The sequence below is a fragment of the Tiliqua scincoides genome, chromosome 1 (assembly GCF_035046505.1).
Source record: "Tiliqua scincoides isolate rTilSci1 chromosome 1, rTilSci1.hap2, whole genome shotgun sequence".
NCBI lineage: Eukaryota > Metazoa > Chordata > Lepidosauria > Squamata > Scincidae > Tiliqua > Tiliqua scincoides.
In genome coordinates this window covers 15,056,364-15,076,933 of record NC_089821.1, presented here as the reverse complement: position 1 = coordinate 15,076,933, position 20,570 = coordinate 15,056,364, and the positions used below count along the sequence as shown (strand labels likewise).

The window sequence follows — 20,570 nt, the reverse complement described above, 5'->3', positions numbered from 1 at the left end:
TGGCCTGAAGTTTGTTTCCTTTCAGCAAATGGAGTTGAGCAGAAGTAAGTTTATTTACTCTTTTGTAAAATGAACCGATAAGCTGTTGTAAAGACGACTGTAAAGACAATGTAATATTTGTGATCATTAATGTGCACTTCTAGGGTGCAACATGGTTACTTGCTTCCCCTCAAAATGAACTTATGGGCCAAAGTTTTAGATGTGGAAACTAGAACTGAAAGAGATTTTTTTTGTCCAGGGACATACACTAAGTTCGTAGCTAGGAATTTGAACTGAGATCTACCTCCTGGAGCCAACTTTTCCTTTCTAGGGATGGAGAGCAGCCCATAACAACTTCTTCACAGCCTCAGGGCTGTGCGGAGACTTATCTACATTGAAGAGGACAGGAAAAGGGTTAAGGAAGAGGGAGGTTATGTCAAAACAAAAGAGATTAGTTGAAGGGAAAAGGTATGCATGCAACTGTGTTTCTGCTGGGTCTATTCATGCATGTTCTGTTCACATGAAGGGACTGGGCATGTTTGGTGAAAGCTAGAGAAGTGAACATACAAAGGGCCCAATCCTATGGAGTGCATGCCGGCTCACTGCTGGTGCTCACTGTTGCAAACATGCTGTAAAGCATGTTTGCGGGCCCTCATGCTGGTGCTCTGCAGGTGTGAGGGTGGGAGGTAGGGCTGGCTAGCATCAGCCCTTAAAGGCAAGCCTCAGACAAAGAGAGGGGGAAGGAATGCAGGGAGACAGAAAAGGAGGAAAGAAGGCAGAAGGGAAAGGAGAGAAGGAGTAACAGGTGGAGGAAGAAGGAAAGTGGAGCAAAAGGAGAGATGGGGCAAGAGGGAGACCCAGGAAGGAGGATCAAAAATGAAAGGACAATGTGGAGAGAAGGACATGTGGGGGAGACTGAAGAAAGACTGGGGAAGCCAGCAAAGAAGCAGTGGAAGGAACAGAGGACATGGAAGGAAGACAGCAAGGACCTGGACTGGCCAGGGAAGGGCCAGGGAGAGGAGCAAAGAGAAGAGGCCACCTGACTCTTGAGCACAAAACTACCTGCCAGCCAAGAAAAGCATGAAGTAATCCAGCAGAAAGGTCCAAAGGCCTGTTCTTTTCACTGCCTAATAAAATCCTTACATTTGCTGGCCATTTTTCTCTTTGTTGCTCTCTGGAGGCACCCATGGTCTTCCAGAGCACCCTGGATGTGGATGTGCCCCCTACCCAGGAGGAAGACTGGGAAATGAGAACATAAGAACATAAGAACAGCCTCGTTGGATCAGGCCATAGGCCCATCTCGTCCAGCTTCCTGTATCTCACAGCGGCCCACCAAATGCCCCAGGGAGCACACCAGATAACAAGAGACCTGCATCCTGGTGCCCTCCCTTGCACTGACATTCTGACATAGCCCATTTCTAAAATCAGGAGGTTGCACATACACATCATGGCTTGTAACCCGTAATGGATTTTTCCTCCAGAAACTTGTCCAATCCCCTTTTAAGGCGTCCAGGCCAGTCGCCATCACCACAACCTGTGGCAAAGAGTTCCACAGACCAACCACACGCTGAGTAAAGAAATATTTTCTTTTGTCTGTTCTAACTCTCCCAACACTCAATTTTAGTGGATGTCCCCCGGTTCTGGTGTTTTGTGAGAGTGTGAAGAGCATCTCTCTATCCACTCTGTCCATCCCCTGCATAATTTTGTATGTCTCAATCATGTCCCCCCTCAGGTGTCTCTTTTCTAGGCTGAACAGAAATGAGGAGAACAGAAGTTACCATAAGCTCTTGGCTTGGGAGCAAACAGTCCCCTCCTTCCTCTCCAATGTGGCTGTGAGTCCACACATCCTACCTGTCTTATTTTTAGGCACCAACCTCCACCAGAGAACACATCTCTCCACGGGAAGAAAAAAACAAACTGCAGCGAAATCTCTTATGACTAGGAAAGATTAAGGCTCTTCATGTAAGAAGACAAATAACTGAAGCAACACAGTGCTCTGAGCCCATGCTGGGACACTGAATCAGCCGTGAGTCAGCCAGAAGAGTGCTGCCTACCACAGCAGCAACATAACCTTGCTACAGATCGGCTGCTGAAAAATCCCTTCCAGATACTGTACTGATCTGTCACTGCAGGCTGACGAAAGTGCTTGGTATAATTATAGCCCAAGGAGGACATATAGCTGCAAATGAAACAAAGCCACCCATCTACCCTACACTGTGTAGCTTCTGGCTAGACTTTTACATTCATATGAGACCACAAAGCTGTTCAGCGTGTCCTCCAAGTTCATGTGTGCCATTCGTATATAGACTAAACTGTTGTCAACCTGAGCAAATCTGGTTAGTGCTTCCTCCACACTGATGAACTGAGTAGTGGTGGTGGTGGTGAAGAAGAAGAACAACAACAACAACAACCACACCGGTGTGGGAAAAAAAACCATGGGGAACAATGGAGATTTCATGAGACTCTTTCTGGCACCTGAAGCATAGATGATGAGAAGGTCTCAGCAGTCAAACTTATGATAGACTTATCGTAAGATCACTCTTAAAACTGCTACTGGCATTACAGTTCCCCAGCCATGTTTTGGAAATGCTCATAGGAGGGCAGCTAGGTGGAAGATGCAGGACCAAAGGCCCATTTGGAAGGCTGCCTTCTCCATTGTTTTTATGCAACATCACACCTAAATATTCCAGCCTTCCAAAAGTGCACATTGGCAGGCCTATTCTGGCTGTTTCCTGAACATGTTTTCAAAGACAAGTTGGGAACTATAACATTGGAAGTGCTCCATATTCTGCAGAATCGAAGGCAGAGAGAAAATGATGTAATAGGCTGCTACAGCTGCTTCCAACTGTCTTCTGATCCTTAGCTGTGAAAACATCATTGTCCCAGTCACAGAGGCAGAGACACTGGAAGTGGGCCAGTATCAGTCAAGAAATCTCCAGTCAACAGTTCCACATGCCACTGACTATTGTGTGCTCAGCCCAATGCCCTCAACAGAAATTAGCAACATGAACCCTCCTTACCTTCCACAATGAGCCACACTTGCTGTGACACTTCTTTCTTCCCCTTGGTCTCAATTTGGCACCAATACTTTCCAGAGTCTGTTCGATCTACTGACTTCAAGCTAAAGGGTTGAGAGAGCAATATAAAATCATCAGCACTGTCGACTACAAACAAGCAACTGTCTTCACACAGTACCACGAAGCATTCAGTGATCAATAAACAGATAACAATTTGTGAAGTGGGAAAGCCACAATGGAGTATTTGCATGAGTACTGCACTGTGGAGGCAGTCATATGAACACAGGAAGCTGCCTTCTGTGGCATCAGGACACAGGTTCATCTAGTCCAGTACAGTCCACTCTCATTAGCAGTGGCTCCAAGCAGAGGTTCTTCCTGACCCTTTAACCGGACATGCTGGGGACTGAGAAAGGAACCTTCTGCACACAAAGCATGTGTGCTACCACAAAACTATGGCCCTTTCCCTTGTGGTAAGATCACAGTTTATTTTACCACATGACAGGTAAACAAGGCCATGGAAATTCATGCTCAGTCTAGAAACTTCACAATTGGACTGTTGCAAAGTGGTCTAGGAAAGACTGTCCTGACCTTCATAGTGTCTGGAAAATTTAAATTGATTCAAAATGCCGCCTCAAGGCTACTGAATGAGGCAGGCCAAGTGAGCATATAACTCTGGTCACACTGGATCTGCACTGGGTGCCTATTCATTTCTGGGCTCAAATCAAGGCAATGGATTTTACCTTTAAATCCCAAATGGTTTAAGACTTGGGTAAGTTAAGGACCACTTTCTATCATGTGTATCTTCCCATATACTCTACATATACCGTGCAGGATGTTCTGCTTTGAGTCCTCTCATCAACTGAGATTTGGTGCATGGACACAGGGTGCGGAGGCTCTTCAGTTGTGGTGATAATGGACTGGACTGCACTCACCAGAAAAGCCTGTCAAGTCACCTCCCTATATGTCTCCCAACATCAGATGAAAACTTAGCTTTTTGACATGGTGTTTGGGAAATGATTGGTGGATTCTATTATTACATCATTTCACTTTAGTACCAAATTGCCTTTCTCTTCTAGTAGGCATATTCAGGTACCTTGTGATGTGCTCCAACTCCCTGCAGCACAAGATGAGCTGCTACCCCTGGGGCTTGGAATGAGTGATAACATCATTGCCGCATGCCTCGGAGCCAAGAGCAGCTGACAGTACACTGGCTGGCCATCAATCTCTATTGATGGTGTCATTCTTTAAATGGGGCTGCTGGGATAGGATTAGGGCAGAAGAAAGGTGGTGAGAATGTTTAGTGAGAATGAAGATACAGGCCCAAATCCTAACCAACTTTCCAGCACTGGCATAGCTGTGCCAATGGAACGTGTGCTGCATCCTGCAGTTGGGTGGCACTCATGGAGACCTCCTCAAAGTAAAAGAATGTTTGTTCCATTACCTTGAAGCTGCACTGCCCTTATGTCAGTGTTGGAAAGTGGGTTAGGACTGCGTGCATAGTCAGAGAAGGGGAGAAACACACACATAAAAAATGGGAGAAACCGAATAGAGAAACAAAGAGGCTGGACAGGAGCAAAATGGACAGAAAAGAGGACAGGTCAGCCTAGAGGTGCAGAAGAAAGGAGACAGGCAGGGAGGAAGTCAAGAGGAAATGCCAGGAAAAGAAGCCAGGAGTTTTGACTGGGAACCAGAGAAGGAAGCTGTTTCCCCTGTATCTCTCTCTGTTGGCAACCTTCAGTCTTGAGAGACTCTGGTATCGCGCTCTGAATGGTGGTTCTGGAACAGAGTCTAGTGTGGCTGAAAAGGCCTATTCGGGAGTGACAATCCCTTCCACACTGGGAGCAAGTGCAGTCTGTCCCTGGTCTGTCTCCCTGGCTATGGGCCTTCCTTCTTTGCCTCTTAGCCTCAGACTGTTGGCAAAGTGTCTCTTCAAACTGGGAAAGGCCATGCTGCACATCCTGCCTCCACAGCACTGGAAACGACAGAGCCATACATCATAGTGCCAACCCCCCCTGGCCAGGAGGGAGGGGCAGAGGACACCCCTTCATTGGGGCAAACCCCCTGAGAGCTGCCTTGCAAGAGAAGGACCTAGTAAGCCACACTACGCAGATGTCTTGGAGCCTGACGGCAGGCAGTGGAGATCCTCCACCTGAGGAAACCGAACCCCCGTTTGAAACTAGGAATATTTCAAGGAAGCTGAAGCAACCTATACTTTTTTACTGTAGCCCACTGGGCTTTGATCTTATCTTCATTAAGGCCCACTGACTGTCACCCTACAACCCCAGGATGCAGAACTGCTCCAGTGAGACAAGTGGGAAAGCTGATACCTAAACACCACATACCTAAACAATGCAAGAAAAGTGGAATGCAGTCTTTTTTTTTAAATTCTCTCTTTCTCCTGAAGAGCACACAGTGTCTAGCATTCTGTGGGACATATTAACTTGGATCTTTTATAGCATGAACTGGGCAGAAACAAATCCCATGTGGTGGTGCTTCCATGGCACAGGCCATGAAAGACAGGGGCACATGGCACAACACAGTGATAGAAAATAGATTACAAAGACAAAGATATTGAGGTGATAGGGGAAACCCTCTTCTTCAAACTGTTGATGGACTTTTGGTATATACACAGGAATTGTTCTCTGTCTAGAACAGGGGTGCCCAAACCCCGGTGCTGGGGCCACATGCAGCCCTTGAGGTCTCTCAATGTGGCCCTCAGGGAGCCCCCAGTTTCCAATGAGCCTCTGGCCCCCTGGAGATTTGTTGGAGCCCGCACTGGCCCGACATAACTGCTCTCACCGTAAGGGCAACTGTTTGACCTCTCACGTGAGCTGTGGGATGAGAGCTTCCTCCACTGCTTGCTGTTTCCCATCCGTGATGCAGTAGCGGCAGCAAAGGAAAGGCCAGCTTTGCTTTGTGCAAGGCCTTTTATAGGCCTTGAGCTATTGCAAGACCTTCATTCATTCATATACGTTCATCTTTAACATATTCATTTATGTATACTTATGTAAATGTATTCAAATTTTAAATGTAAATTAATTCTTCCCCCCCTCTCCCCGGACACAGTGTCAACAGAGATGATGTGGCCCTCCTGCCAAAAACTTTGGACACCCCTGGTTTAGAACAACTCCACAAATCAATTCATTTAGAGCTACACAGTTCCTGTCTGAAGAATGTGAAGGACTTCCATTCTCAAATTGGAAGCTGGGACTGCTAACCCACCCAAACCCTCAAACTGAAGTCTGCAAACATACTGAGGAAGCCAATGCGTTGCTCTGACAAGGGTGAAGAGTGTGGAGCAAACACTCCCTTATGTACAGATGATGACTCAGAATTGGATCTCTTTTTCTCTGACCTTATCCAGCGTAAGTCAAATCTAAAGAGGTTTCTAATGAACCTCTTAAAACCTCTATCTTTTAGAGGGGAAAATGACACCAGGCCTTGGGGAGCTGCCGCATTCACAGCAAATGTTACTATTACAGATTTAATGCCCAGTCCACGGGAGGAAACTGCACCATCTATTTCCAGGTACCACACTTTGTGTGGGGCACCATCAGCCCTGGGTTGCCACTGTTGCTCATTCTGGTGAGTAGGGGGGCCCATGGGGGAGGCCCCACAAAAAAGTTTTGCACTGGGTCCCTGCAGCTCCTAAAGCCAGCCCCGTTCAGAAGTCTGTGGACTTCCAACTGTGTCAGACTCTGGCAGAGCAACTGCCTGGAAACCAAGATGCATACATAATTCAGACTGGAAGAGCTCTGACAGGAGCGTGTGGAGTGGGTGGGAAGAGGCCCGGGCCCCTTCTTCGTGTGAACTGTACTCTCAGCTTCCCCTGACCTGTCACTTTGCCAGGCCAAGCCTGAACACGACAGCTTATAAAGGTTTTTAATAAGCATTTGCCAGAGGTGTGATTTCAATGTCATTGGCTGTAATGAAGTGAGATAGACTGCAGCTCTTACATTGTCCCTGCAAAACAAGTGTTTACAGGAGCACAATTCAATTTCAAAGGCTCTGCTGGGAATTCAAGATTCTCAAAAGAACTTGGTTAATTCCAAATGCCTCAGGGGAGAGAGAGGTCCTTGGAAAGAGGAAATCTTTGTATACTTCTGGCAAAAGTCCTGCTGTATCCACTGTACTTGCAAATTGGACTGCGAAAAATGCCTGACACTTTCCCTTTTTTTTCCACACCAAGGAAACTATTGAATATTTTACCTTATGGTAATTGACCTAAGAGTAGCATGCTTGGCTAGTTCTAAATGATGGAGTAAATGTGCTGGAACATCTCTTGTGGGGATGACTAAGGCTGGGTTTGCATGACACATCCTCCTCTCCCAAACAGGACTGAGATCTGGTCTCAGAAGTCTGATTTTAATTAGGGCATCTCCTTTTAGTCAGAGCCTGGGAGAGAGGGACATGCTGGGAATAAATAAATGCAAGATAACTTGTAAATACATCTCCGAATCTAAAATTCCAGCCAGTGGTGTAGCTACAGCGGGGCAGCTCGGTAAGTACTGCAGGTGTCGCGTAAGTAGGTCTCCCACTTGTCATCAGAGCCATTCCAGGTAGCAGCTGAGCACCTGCATGTTGACACTGCTGCCCAGAATGGCTCCAATGGTGAGGGGGAGGGATAGCTTACCCAGCACATTGAGGCGCCTGCAGTACTTATTGTGCGCCCCAAGTCGTTTTAACAGAATGCTGCCTCTGTCATTAAAAAAAAAATTCCTTATTCCACATCTACAGTTCTTGATGAAAGAAACACAAATTAGAAGCAAGATTCACTTCCTCCCCCATCCAGCCTATCTTGCCCTGGAGTCCAGGACCCTGGCCTCAATAGAACACACTACACAAACATCACAGCAAGCTGACATCACCATCACCTTCTTTATTTTCATTAGATCATACTCGCAGCCAGTGCGTGGTGAGACGTGGAAGAGGAGAAGGTCTTAACATCAGCTAGGATCTAATCTTTATATCACTTGGTAGAAATGAGTGGTCAACAAAAGGGACAGGTGAGAAAGGACTGCCACAGAATAGGATTAGATCAGTGATTTTCAACCACTGTGCTGTGACGCAATGTTCTACAGATGTTCTGTGGGAGTTTGGGGGAGAGTCATTGGGGGATGCAAGTTCCCCACTGGCAGTGTAGTGTGCCTTGTCAATTGTCCAAAAACTAATGGTGCGCCTTGACAATTTTAGCACCTTGTCAGTGTGCTGTGAGATGAAAGAGATTGAAAATTGCTGGATTAGATGGTGAGGAAGGATGAAGGGAGTCTGGGAATAGCAAGCATGGCAGATGCAAAGGATGCAATATCCTAATGCCCCATGATCTGACCAGAAAAGGTCCTCTGCAGATCAATTCTCCTTTCTGAACCTGACTGTGCCCATAAGTTTGTGTGCATTTCTCCACAATAGCAGGAATGACAAAAGGGTTGGAAAGATCTTCCAAATTCCTATTCATCAGCATGTTTGTTTAAGAACATCAGAACATAAGAAGAGCCATGCTGGGTCAGCCCAAAGAGTCATCACGTTCAGCATCCTAAGGGCTAACCAGAGGCCTCTCGGAAGCCCAGAAGTGGGACATCCAGGGGAACAGCCTCTTCTGATGTTGCCTCCTTGCTTTAGATGTCTAGAAAGGAAGGAAGATCTTCATGGAGTTCCAAGGAATGAATTCTATGCCTGAAATCTGTGGAACAACAATGTCAGCCCACTCCCCAGTTCTGTTCTATACACCAATCCTACCTGAGGAAGGCAATCCAGTGTTCTTCATCTACCGGAATGTACACCTGGTCTACACTCTGCACCACGGCTCCATCTTTGATCCACAGCATCTCGGGGTCTTCCATTCCCTCAAGGCTGCAGTTCAGTTTCACTGGCTGTCCCTGGGACACCTTCAGTTTGATTGGCATTCTGGTAACCTCTGTGCCTAAAAGAAAGCAACCTCCCTCCTCTCCTCACCCACGCAAGGAGCGAGGAGGTTGGGAGTACAGCAAATTAACCCAGGTTGGTGTCCTGCGGCGCAGTACAGTCAAAGAACAGAATGCACAGCCACCTCCATGCTTCATCAGAGCTTCATTATATTTGTTTAACGATTATAGGATGAGAGGACTGAAATTCCACTTAAGAAATAATGGAGGAGGCTAAATCCATGCAGGGCTTCTTCAACAACATGCCAATTGGGAGATCAGCAGGGTAAAATCCATAAAGCAGCAATCTGTCAGTGCTAGATACAGATGCCAAGGGCATCCTGGAGGCAGTGCCCTGGTAATTCTTTTGAAGGAGTTATTCTTGGAACAGAGGTACAGTTCAGCCAAAATCCCCCCTGGATTTTTGACTGCCAGGTAATATTCATATGCTCTTAAGAAATCACAGCTTTTGATCTACACCTGTGAAAAAAGCTCACGTTTTAGAAAGTCATTCATGTGGGGTTGTTCTATATTCACTCTCCCTTTATTGCAAAAGCTCACATCACAGTGCAAGTAAGGACTGATCCAGCCATGAAAGGAAACCAGCCATTTAAAGCTCTCTCTCAGGCATGGTATGGGATTACTTCAACCAGTAGCCAGGCAACCCCCAAACTTGGGACATGATGCCAAATTCTGATCTCATCCCCCCACTTGGATGGGTGTCACTAATTCATTTGCAGATGGCAACATTTCTCAGATTTGCTTTGGGGTAAAAGTATTCAGAATGTGCCTCAGGGCCCTAGAATGTGTGTAGGTGGGTGGGTGGAAAGCAATTGTTTCCTCAGAAGCAAATGTATGGAATATGTTAGCATGTGCAAATACTGGAGCAGGTTGCACCATCGCTTGGGAGAAAAATGAACATATGTGGCAAAGAAGAAAATAAACAAGTTGATAAATTTGCAGCAAGGTAGAAGACAAGAGATGCAACATCCCTTCTGGAGAGGAGGAAAGCCCTCCTCCCTTTGCCATTAACTGCTGTAGCCACTCCTGGACAACGTTAATTTTCTGCAGCAGAGGGAGGCACCAGCTGTTAATTTTCTATCAGATTATTCACTATTTTCATCAACAGATTTTTATGGTGATTGTTTGTTACTGATTTGGTGTAACTGCTTTGTGCGGCGTTGACTACTTGAGCTGCCTTGGGCATGCCAAAGAAGAGTGGGATATACATTCAATCAATAAAAAGAAGATTAATGATTATGTATAGCAGGGGTGCTCACACTTTTTTGGCTCAGGAGCTACTTTGAAACCCAGCAAGGCCCGGAGATCTACCAGAGTTTTTTTTACAATGTTCACGCCATCATAACATATAACATTTATGTGTACAATGTATGTTGGTGTACCTTGAGCCCCACTGAGTATAATAGGACTTACTCCTGAGTAGACATGCCTAGGATTAGGCTGTGCGGCTGCAATCCTAGCCACACTTACCTGGGAGTAAGCCCCATTGAGTACAATGGGCCTTACTCCTGGCGTTTCCTCCCAGAGGCACCTGAAGGGGGGGTGTCGGCACTCCGCGATCTACTCATTTTGCCTCGCAATCTACCAGTAGATCGCGATCCACCTATTGAGCACCCCTGATGTACAGTATGTCCAATATTTCAACAAAGTGATTTTGGCGGCAGACAGTACCAGAACCTCCCCAGAGTACTATTTCCCAGGTCTACAACATGCTGCAATGCAGTGGCGTAGCTAGAGGGGGTACAAAGCACAAAGTTTTTCAATGAGCCTCACTGCAGTGTGGGTGTGGAAGCGGCCCCTCGCCCTTCCCTTCAGAGCCATTCCAGCTATGCCTTCGTTTTGCTCCCCTCATCCAGAATGGTTCTGGAGGGGAGGGGAAGGGGCCGCTTGCACACCACAGTGAGGCTCCTTGAAAAACTTCGTGCTCTGCACCCCCTCTAGCTATGCCACTGCTGCAATTCATCCTTTTCAATTATGTTCCTTATAACTCTAGTGCAGAGTTATGCAGTTGTCCTCCACAAAGAGCTTCTTTTCCCACACCATTGCACACAAATCTGCACAAAGATTTTCAATTTTTCAAACAACTCACTCCTAAAATTCCCGAACATTTGCCAACATTTGATTTTACTCAGCACTGTACCAACCAAAATGCTCAGCCAGGGTGGATGGACTGGCAGCAACACCCAATGTCCATAAACCAAATAGCCAACCAAAATAACTCTGGTGATGAGTCAGTGCCCTGCAGTAAAAGTTCTGCCTAAGTAGGTGTAGCAAGCAAGCATATTCTCAACTGCCTTTGGATGCTATGTTACGTGTTGTCTCACACTCAGCCAGGATCCATTTTTTTTGCAAACACTGAGATTTTAAAAAGCAAGAGCTAAACACCCAAAGTTCTATAATGGCGAGATCTCCATTAGAAGTCATTGGGTAGCATCAAAAATTAGGGCTTCTATGGGTACACAGCAGGGGTCAGGCAGTCTCCTTTCAGTGTAACCGTTCTTTGGGGTGGGACTGATCCTTGAGAGAAGGTCGAATTCTCACTGCGGTCTGGTTTGGAGCGGATGTAATCGTGTAAGGGCATAACTGTGCTAACCATATACTTTTTTCCCCTGTTGCTATTGTGTTGTACTATACAATTGCAAGGACACTATGCTATTACCCAAAGCTTGAAAGTTCAAACAGAAGGAGACCACCTTGAGAATCCTGCCTTCTAGGTTAACAAAGAGCCCCAAGATCTGGGCACATTCTCTTAAAATCATCCACTAGGAGTATGTGAGCATTCTGGTAAACAGGGCAACCCATTCCTGCTTGAGCAAACTAAGATCAGGCAGATAAACCATAAAAGACTTAGTCTGAAATGGGCTCTACTCTGAACATCATGGCACACAGCCAAGGATATAAATGCCCCCATCAGGAAACACTTATCTCATATATCAAGTCATGCAGCATGGAGCATCATCAGGCCATGTGTCTAGAGAATGAAAGGCATACAAATGGAGACTCTGGTGACAGGGATACTTTGTACAGACCAAAAAAACATGCATCCAACAAAAAATAAATGAAGCAAGATGAATAATACTCATCTTTATAAGATCCTTAGAAGTAACAGTCCCCAAACATAACACACTTATCAGGAACCCTGACTCCACACAGAAAACACAGGAAAACTCCATATCTGCAACTGCCCTTCATACATAAGCAAGGATGTTCCCACATCTAGTACCAGACATATCACAAGGCATGTCTACAGCAGCAGCATCCACAACCATTAGGAAGCTGGCTGTGCCTTTGTGCAGTTGCCCTATTGTCCTCTCAGGGCTCTTTTCAATGTTAACCACCATGGAGGTGCAGTGTTGCAGGTGCAGTGTACTTCCTGCCTTTCTGCCTGACAGCTTTCAGAAGTACAAGCACCCTGCAGGATCATAACCCTTGGCAACCCCATTCCTCTGAGATGCTGTCATCCCATGATCACTGCTGCCCAAAAGAAACTGAGGGCGCAGTCCTAACCCCTTATGTCAGTGCTTTCTAGCACTGGCATAGTGGTGCCAGCGGGGCATGTGCTGCATCCTGCAGTTGGGTGTCACTCACGGAGGCCTCCTCAAAGCAAGGAAATGTTTGTGCCCTTCCCTCAGAGCTGCATTGCCCTTATGTCAGTGCTGGAAAGCACTGACATAAGGGGTTAGGATTGAGCCCTGAGTATCTATTCTCATTATGGTTGCTCAACAGGGAACCATGTCCTCTCCTGTTGCTACTCACCTTGGATATCTTCAAAATGGAGCACACATACTGGGAAATGGGGAAACAACAGGTGCTCCACCATCACATCACACCAAAGGTCTACAACCTACCCAAGGATTTGCCACTGGAATACTAGTGCAAGGGGAAGATCCCAGCAGCTCAATGTCCTCTAGTCTCCTCCTGTTATTGCTGGTACAGTGAAAAACTCAGAAGTTGGGCCACAGTGCAAGGAGGAGAAGATTGATGTCCTGGGACAACAGTGTGCACTCACTGGCAATCCTCCTAAGGAACATGGAGATGGCTGGATGGAATGAAAGGCATCCTGGAGCATGAATAAGCTAGACCTGAACTGCATGATCCATGTGCTAGGCACTCTGATTGGCAATTTGTTGAATGCTAAGCCTGGAGCATTATTGTGTGGGTGACCTGGTTACTGTAACTGCCAGTGATATTACTGGTTGAGAATAGAATCCTAACTTACTGTATCTTACTAATCCTGGTTACTGTAATAGCCAGTGTTATTACTGGTTAAGCAAAGAATCCTATGGTCTAGTTCTCAACAAGATCGTTAACCTACATGTGGCCTGCAGGTCACACATTTCAGACTGCAGGTGACAATTTACACAGAAAACAAGCAGTCAGAGAGGCTAGGTGAGAACCCTTGTTTCCAACAACTCATTTTCCCTGCTGAGAGAATTATTTGTAAATAGGAGCATTCGGTCAAGTGAGCCACTATCAGCAGTCTGAGATAGTATAGCCTAGCCCTAGATTCTGTTTATCACAGCAGTGAGAACTGGGCCTACATTACACTGAATACATTACACAGTATGTACACCCAGTATACACTTAATTCAACATATTGGGTAAATGGTGGGTAGGCAGCCAGTATATACTGGGTCCTACCCAGTACAGCAGAACCACAGGATCACCTTTGCTCAGTGGTACCCAAACAGTGAGCCGTGGCTCCCTGGGGAGCTGTGGAACTCAGCCAGGGGAGCCGCAGAATCTTCATGAAAAACTCAGCACCCTATACAATGTATGCTATTCAGCTGGAGGTTCCCTTGACCTTCCAGGCCATTGGCTGCGGTTCCCCATTCTGTATATCCTATACATTGTACAGGATATATAGAATGGGGAACCGTAGCTAATGGCCCAGTAGGTCAAGGGAACCTCCAGCTGAAAAGGTTTGGGAGCCACTGCCTTTGCTGGTCTAGCAGGTAGTTATTGCATAAAATGCCTATATCAGTGTTTCTCAACAATTGTTCTCTACTGTACCACTTCACATGGTCCACTTATTTGAAGTACCACCAGAAGTAACTGGTGATGACAATTGGCGATAACATCCTCAGACTCCTGGGTTGAGAAGCCAGGTGCAATGTGACAGACACCAGTAAGAGGTTCAGGGTGGACAGGAGGGCTTTTCTGAGCACAGAAAAGCAATCTTTGGAATTCTGCCTACCAAACCAAGACTCCTATTGCTGTTTAATGTGTCGTGTTCCTGGTCTTGCTGCTGGGTGTCCCACAAGTACTACCAGACACCACTTCAAGTACCACTGGTGATACGCATACCACTGATTGAGAAACACTGATCTGTTCCAAACTAGCAATTGTTCATATCGTCACATGACACTGTAAGAGTTACTAGGGAATTTTTGGCTAAGAATAAGAAAAGGGACCTAGTATCAGGGGATCCCACAAGGCTTGGTGCAGATTCCCAGTAAGTGATCCACACCAGGTCAGTGATGTTCCCTCCATTTAGAGAACTTGTCAGGACAACAATGTGCTGTTCTTTTATTGGACTTTAACTGGATGAACAACCGGTTTATCCACAGGCTGCCACACCATACTCTGTAAATTTTCCTTTTGTTGCTCTTGTTAATGAAATTGCTCAGAGCGCTGAAGCTGGGAAAACAATCCTGTACATTTAGACACAGCATTTTTGCTGTTGTTGGGCAAAGGACTTAATCATGCCACTAAGATGATATAACTCCATATTATTTAACTCAACAATGGCATTAATCACACGTGGAACGCATGTGTGCGTTCGCTTTGTGTGCTTGTGCCAGAAAACACTCGCCCTCTCATTACACATAATACTGAAGCAGCAGATCTCTCTGCAAATTATACAATAAAACCAGGCATACTACATATATTCCACGCAGTGGTGTAGCTGGAGCGGGTGCAAAGCACTAAGTTTTGCAGGGAGCCTCACCACGGCATGCAAGGGAACCCCCTCCTTCTGTTTTGCTTCCACCACCTGAAATGGCCCCGAAGAGGAGGGGCTGAATCTCATCCTTGCATGTGGTGAGGCTCCTTGCAAAACTTAGTGCTTTGCACCCCTTCCAGCTACACCACTATTTCCACATCTGTGCATAAAATGACAGGCAACCTCGTGAAACAGAAACAGCATCTTGCTGCAGAAAAACTCTTAGCTGTCCATAATCCTTCTGCTTGAAAGGCTGATTCAAGTTCCTACCCTTGCTGAGATTCCAAGGGCTCAAAATGCAGAACACCTTTAAAAGAAAGTACAGGGCAAAGTACAAGGAGGAATGGATTTAGAGAGGGCAAAGCACAGGAATTTTAAAGGGACACTTGGACAAATGCGGCAATCCTGCTCACACCTACTTGGGAGAAAGTTCCATTAGACGGAATAGGACTTACTTTTGAGTAGACATGCATAGGCTTGTGCTGACAGCCTTTTGGCATTTGATAAAAGAAAATGGTGATCGCTTAACAGATAGGTAGACTTGGAAAGATCAGAGGCTTAATAATAATATTATTATGCTCATACATACATACATGTATATTGATTCTCTCAATTTTCAACCATAATCGTTACCTAATTAAACTCTTACTCATGGAGATAATTAAAACCCAGTCATTAAGCGTCTCTTCAAAGTGCAATGGAAATTAGTGTTGCCACATATTTGCTGAACAGGAGTAGCTTAAGAATGAATGACTTGGGACCTGGGCTCAGATGGTGGCTCTTAATCAAATACCTTTCCAAATCAGATGGAAGTTGCTTGCTTTTCAACATGAGTGATGCAACTATGTAGAAAAGCACTTGCAAGCCTTCCTTGCAAACAGGGTCACCTTGCTAGCTGATAATTTGGTAAAACAGAAAGTTACCTGAGCTGCCCTGCCCCTGAGACAGGGACAAGTCCACCCAGCTGGGCTCTGAGTGGGTGGGAAGCAGATTCTATTTGCCCCTCTCACCACTTGCCTGCCTGCTGTGAATCGTGTCCTGCCAGTGAAAGGGAAAAAACTTTCATGATCAGGCAGAAGACACTCACCTTTATATTTCTAAAATCAATCAGCAGGAAGTAGTACAATACTGTGGACTCCCTGTTGGCTACTCCCCCATGCCAAGTTTGGTTCCTGTGGGTCCCTACAGATAATAAGTTGCTGTTTCACTTAACTAGGATTAAGATTTCTATTAAAGCATAGTACTTTTTGCTAGTTAGCGCTGACAACAACTGAGTACTCTCAGATGTCTCTGCAAATGCTGATTATTGCTAATAGAGGTATTAAAATTCATTCTTCAGAGAGGAGAATGGGTGTCTGGAGACAAGTATCTGCAAGGGAGCAGTTCCCAGTGCTTCAAGATCTCTTCTGTCACATGCTAGATGAGCAAGACCAGCGCCCACATCCTTTGAGAATGAAGGCTACTTTGGGCTTCCGAAGTTGTTTCACTGCTTGGTCATAACACGTGAGAGCTGCTTACTAGGAACATGGACAGACTCCGTGTCAGCGTCACACATTCCTGGTGCCAATATCGAGGCTTTCCAAACATGGGGATCAATTCATATTGTAGCACTATCACACATGATTGCAGCAGGTTCTACTTGGCTCCTGTAATGCTTGAATTGGCCCTTATCCAACAAGGAATTCCTGAGCAACTGTAGAGCTGTCTAACCTTTCCATAATTTTTTCCCCCCAAAACTGCAAGACATGATTGGCAAGGACTTCTGTGTAATACTTTCTGGATTTGATCAGCCTTACTTTAGGATATTGTACGGTCAACCTGATGCAACTGGAATTTGCCAATCTGGAGCCAGTGAGTCAGGGTACCTTATTCCTTTAGGCTTTGACTCTCTTATATTTTGATTCCTATCCACATATGTCTATTTCTGCTATAGATGCCTTCACACCCAGTGACTCCAGCCTTCATATACTCAACCACTGTAATCATCTAACCCCGAAAATTAGTACTAGGTGGGGTCCATCTGGAATAGCCAAGTCATGACTCAGAGACAACACCTGCAAATTTTAAGAGCTCCTGACATCATTCAATAACTGTGACATGCATTGCAGTCCTATAGTAGGAAAACAAACCACTGCAATGTTGCATGCACTTAACAAATTTGCTTTGTTTTCAGATCACGGGCTGGCAACATTAGCCCAAACAACCTTGTCTGGCCAACAGCATCAAGTCCATGTGTAGGTGGGCTCCTATCTATTCTCAAGGTGACTGACAAATCACATCTTGTAACAGTTAGTTGGCATCCTTCAGTCTCGGAAGACTATGGTATCGTGCTCTGAATGGTGGTTCCGGAACAGTGACCTCTCCAGTGCGCAAAGTCTGGGTAAGGTAGATATGGAGGAAACCCATGCAGCAAATCCCCCCCTCTCCACATCGCTGAAATGGTCCAATGGAAAGGCAGAAGCCAATACGGTTGGTTCCAGCGGCGTTGCAGGAGTTGCCAGAACGTGACTGTGTTCAGCCATGAACTGCCTTAGGGACTCCGGCTCCGGATTTGGCCTCGAGGTTGACTCCTGAAGCCTCTTCCATAACTGGATGTAGCCACAAGGCAGTGGAGGTTTGGGATCAGAGTTTTTCTTCTCTCAGATGAGCTGCCTTCCCAGGCTGACGAGTCCCATCTACCCGGTGGCTGTTTAGTCGCCTCTTAGAACAAGTACAGCCAAACTGAGGGCCTATTTTTATCCCCAGCCCCCAGGGGAACAGTGCGCCCCTCTATATTCAGTTCTGCCATAAGGTTTTATGGGCTTAGCTGAATTTCACAGGAGGATCAAAACTTAAATCCTCAATATAAGCCTTCAGAACCAGCATGACAATCGTTCACTTCCTTTCCACCCTTATCAATGTTAATGTCAGAGTTATTCCATTGTAATGCGATTGTCCCACTGCTTTCTCTGTGTCTACTCAGGAGTAAGTCCCATTGTGTTCAATGTGGTTTACTCCCATGAAAGTGAGTATAGGACTGCAGCCTGAATTTGTCAGAGGTGAAATTAGGGGGTTCATGTACTTGGCCTCCTTGGATGCTAAACTAAATTAGCCAGCTGAAATATTTCTTCCAAACAGTTCTGCAAGTGTCTGACTTTCTCCAGTTTTATTTTATTTGTTCTTTTTGGTAGTCATGATGGGGGAGCCCTGTTTAGTTCCAAAATATTCACTAAATTCACAAGGGGTTATGAGTGTTACGTGCATAATCCATGTGCCCCTGAAGCATTTGCGTCACTCATTATTTTAACCACCATTTTGAAAAACAAAACTTGTTGATTTCACTGTTGTCTTGCCCCAGCGATGAATGCCTGGGATCAAGTTGCACACAGAACAAAAGAGACCCATCTTACATACAGAGGTTAAGGTCAAATATTATGACAATGAAGAAAGCAACAAAGTCAATCAAGGAATTTGAAAAAATGGGCTGATCTCAGCAACCTTTTGAATGGCAATTATTCTGATAAATGCTGGCAATGTTTTAAAGGCAGGAACACTTCAAACCAATGTACTCCATGAAATAATTCTCATAAGTCATTCTCTTAAGTTCATCTGTGTATAGATTCTATAGGTTTTGATTTTTTGCCCCCAAACAAGCTAATCATAAAGAGCCATTGCCTGCTGTGGTGTGCTCACTTGGAACTGCTGTGCATTTAACAAGGACACCCATGGAGTTGCTGACAGAACACCTATAAAAGCATCATGCTAGGTGCTCAAGAAAAAAAACAACCTGTTCATCCAATCATAGTATTCAGGTGAAGCAGATCACATGTCACAAGAGCCCTGAAATCGTGACTGCTCCAAGAATGCAATCACTGTTTAAGAAGGGCTGGTATGCCACACCACTGCAGATAAGGGGGTGGGGGTGACACAGAGTTGAAATCAGAGAACACCATAGCTGCAAACTGTTGATTCTGCTACAGATCCATTCATTCATACAGGGCAAGAGATGAAATAAAACACTGAAGCAACAAAAACCCAGCCACCCAAGTTAAAACCTGTGGAGCTGTTATCTATGGAGTCCAGTTCCCTCCCAGTTTGTTTTGTAAGTTGTCTCATCGGGTGATTAGCAGTTAGGGAAAAGATTTAGGCCAGTTTCACAACAAACAGGAAAGGAAAATGGTGACCGGTGGACCTGTAGCTAGGGAGTCCCTTCCAGGGAAGAAGTCCATTGCCAAGTGGAGTTTATTGTTGGCTCTTGTTTTTAACAAACCAGCCCTGGAAAGAGCTGGGGAGAGGAATGGCAGATCTTGGAGAAGGCTGGGGAGGGGAAAGGAGGGAAATCAATGTCATCTTTTTGATCAGGGAAGAATCTAATCAAGCAGGGTGGCAGTAGCCACCAGGGACCGAGAGCCCAAGGCTATGCATGCCTACTCAGAACTAAGCCCCATTAGAGCCAATGGAGCTTACTCCCAGGAAAGTGTGGCTAGGATTGCAGCCTAGTCCTATGTATGTCTACTCAATAGTAAGCTCCATTATAGTCAGTGGGGCTTACACCCAGGAAAGTGTGGCTAGATTGCACTCTTGGAGCCCAGTATTAAGCATGTCGACTCAGAAGTAAGCCCTATTACAGCCAAGGGGGCTTACTCCAGGTCAGTGTGGATGGGATTGCAGCCCGAGGCGTTTGAGAACAGAGCTTGGGGGGGGGGCAACTTGGGAAGCCCAAGAAAAGCGGTGGCGACGGTGGCCACCCAGGTGAACAGGTCCCCCCACTCCTCGCCCCCCGCCTGCCGCTGGAGGGGCGCGCGGGGCTCCTTCCCCGCCGGCGAGAGCCGCCCTACCTGTCCCAGCCGCGGCGGCGTCCCGCAGAAGCAGAGCCCACAGCGCCGGCAGCAGCAGCAGCAGGGTGCGCATAGTCCGCTTCATCTCCGTCCCTTCCACACCATCCTCGCCGTCAGCATCCTCCCCGCGGAGCCACCTCCGAGCCGGCGGCCGCTCCTCGCTCGCGAAGGGGGCGCCCGACACTCCCCTCTCCAGCCCCGGAGGAGACGCTGCCGGCACTCGGGGATGCCCAGTGCGCGAGCCCGATGCGCCAGGCTCAGCGGGCGCCTCCGAAGGGGCTGCGCCTTCCTCCTGCCCGCCGCGCTTCCCAGCGCCCCGAGCCGGCAAGGTCCCCCCCTGCTGGCCTCCTGCCGTTCATTCAGCGATCGAGCTCCGCTTGGCCAGGCTCGCAGCACCCTCTCCCTGCCGCTGCCGCCGCCGCGACTTCCTTCCCAAGTCTCCCTCGCCTGGCCCTCCTCCTCCAGGAAATGGCGCTTTGGGGAGGCCCCACAGCTCAGCTCCACTTCGCATGACATCACCGCCCTTATGAATATGGATCAAGTCCAGTGGCGTAGCTGGGGGGGGCAAAGCACTAAGTTTTGCAGGAGCCTCACCGCGCCGTGCAAGGGACCCCTCCCCTTCGGAGCCACTCCAAGCATTCCCACCGTTTTGCTCCCCCCTCCTGGAATGGCTCTGCAGGGGCCATTGCACGCCTACAAAACTCAGTGCTTTACCCCCCCAGCTACGCTCCCCGGTTTTGCTCTTCCCCCCTCTCCTGGAATGGGAGGATAGGGGGCCCCTTGCACGCTGCAGTGAGGCTCCTTGCAAAACTTAGTGCTTTGCCCTCCCAGCTATGCCACCGGTTTTGCTCCCCTCCCCCTGTAATGGCTCTGAAGGAGAGGGGTCCCTTGT

At 46.8% G+C, this 20,570-nt stretch overlaps 1 protein-coding gene across 1 annotated transcript in view; it reads right to left on the bottom strand.

The window, feature by feature from the left end:
* TYRO3 (TYRO3 protein tyrosine kinase) overlaps positions 1 to 20,007 on the bottom strand; it is an 81,122-nt gene extending 61,115 nt beyond the window's left edge. Inside the window, exons 1-3 of the mRNA XM_066631471.1 lie at positions 19,679 to 20,007; positions 8,733 to 8,916; positions 3,000 to 3,100 (exon numbers count right to left, since the gene is read on the bottom strand). Of these exons, the coding sequence (XP_066487568.1) occupies positions 3,000 to 3,100; positions 8,733 to 8,916; positions 19,679 to 19,763 (370 nt within the window). The 5' untranslated portion in view covers positions 19,764 to 20,007. The remainder of the gene's footprint in view (positions 1 to 2,999; positions 3,101 to 8,732; positions 8,917 to 19,678) is intronic.
* Between the last annotated feature and the right edge of the window lie 563 nt (positions 20,008 to 20,570).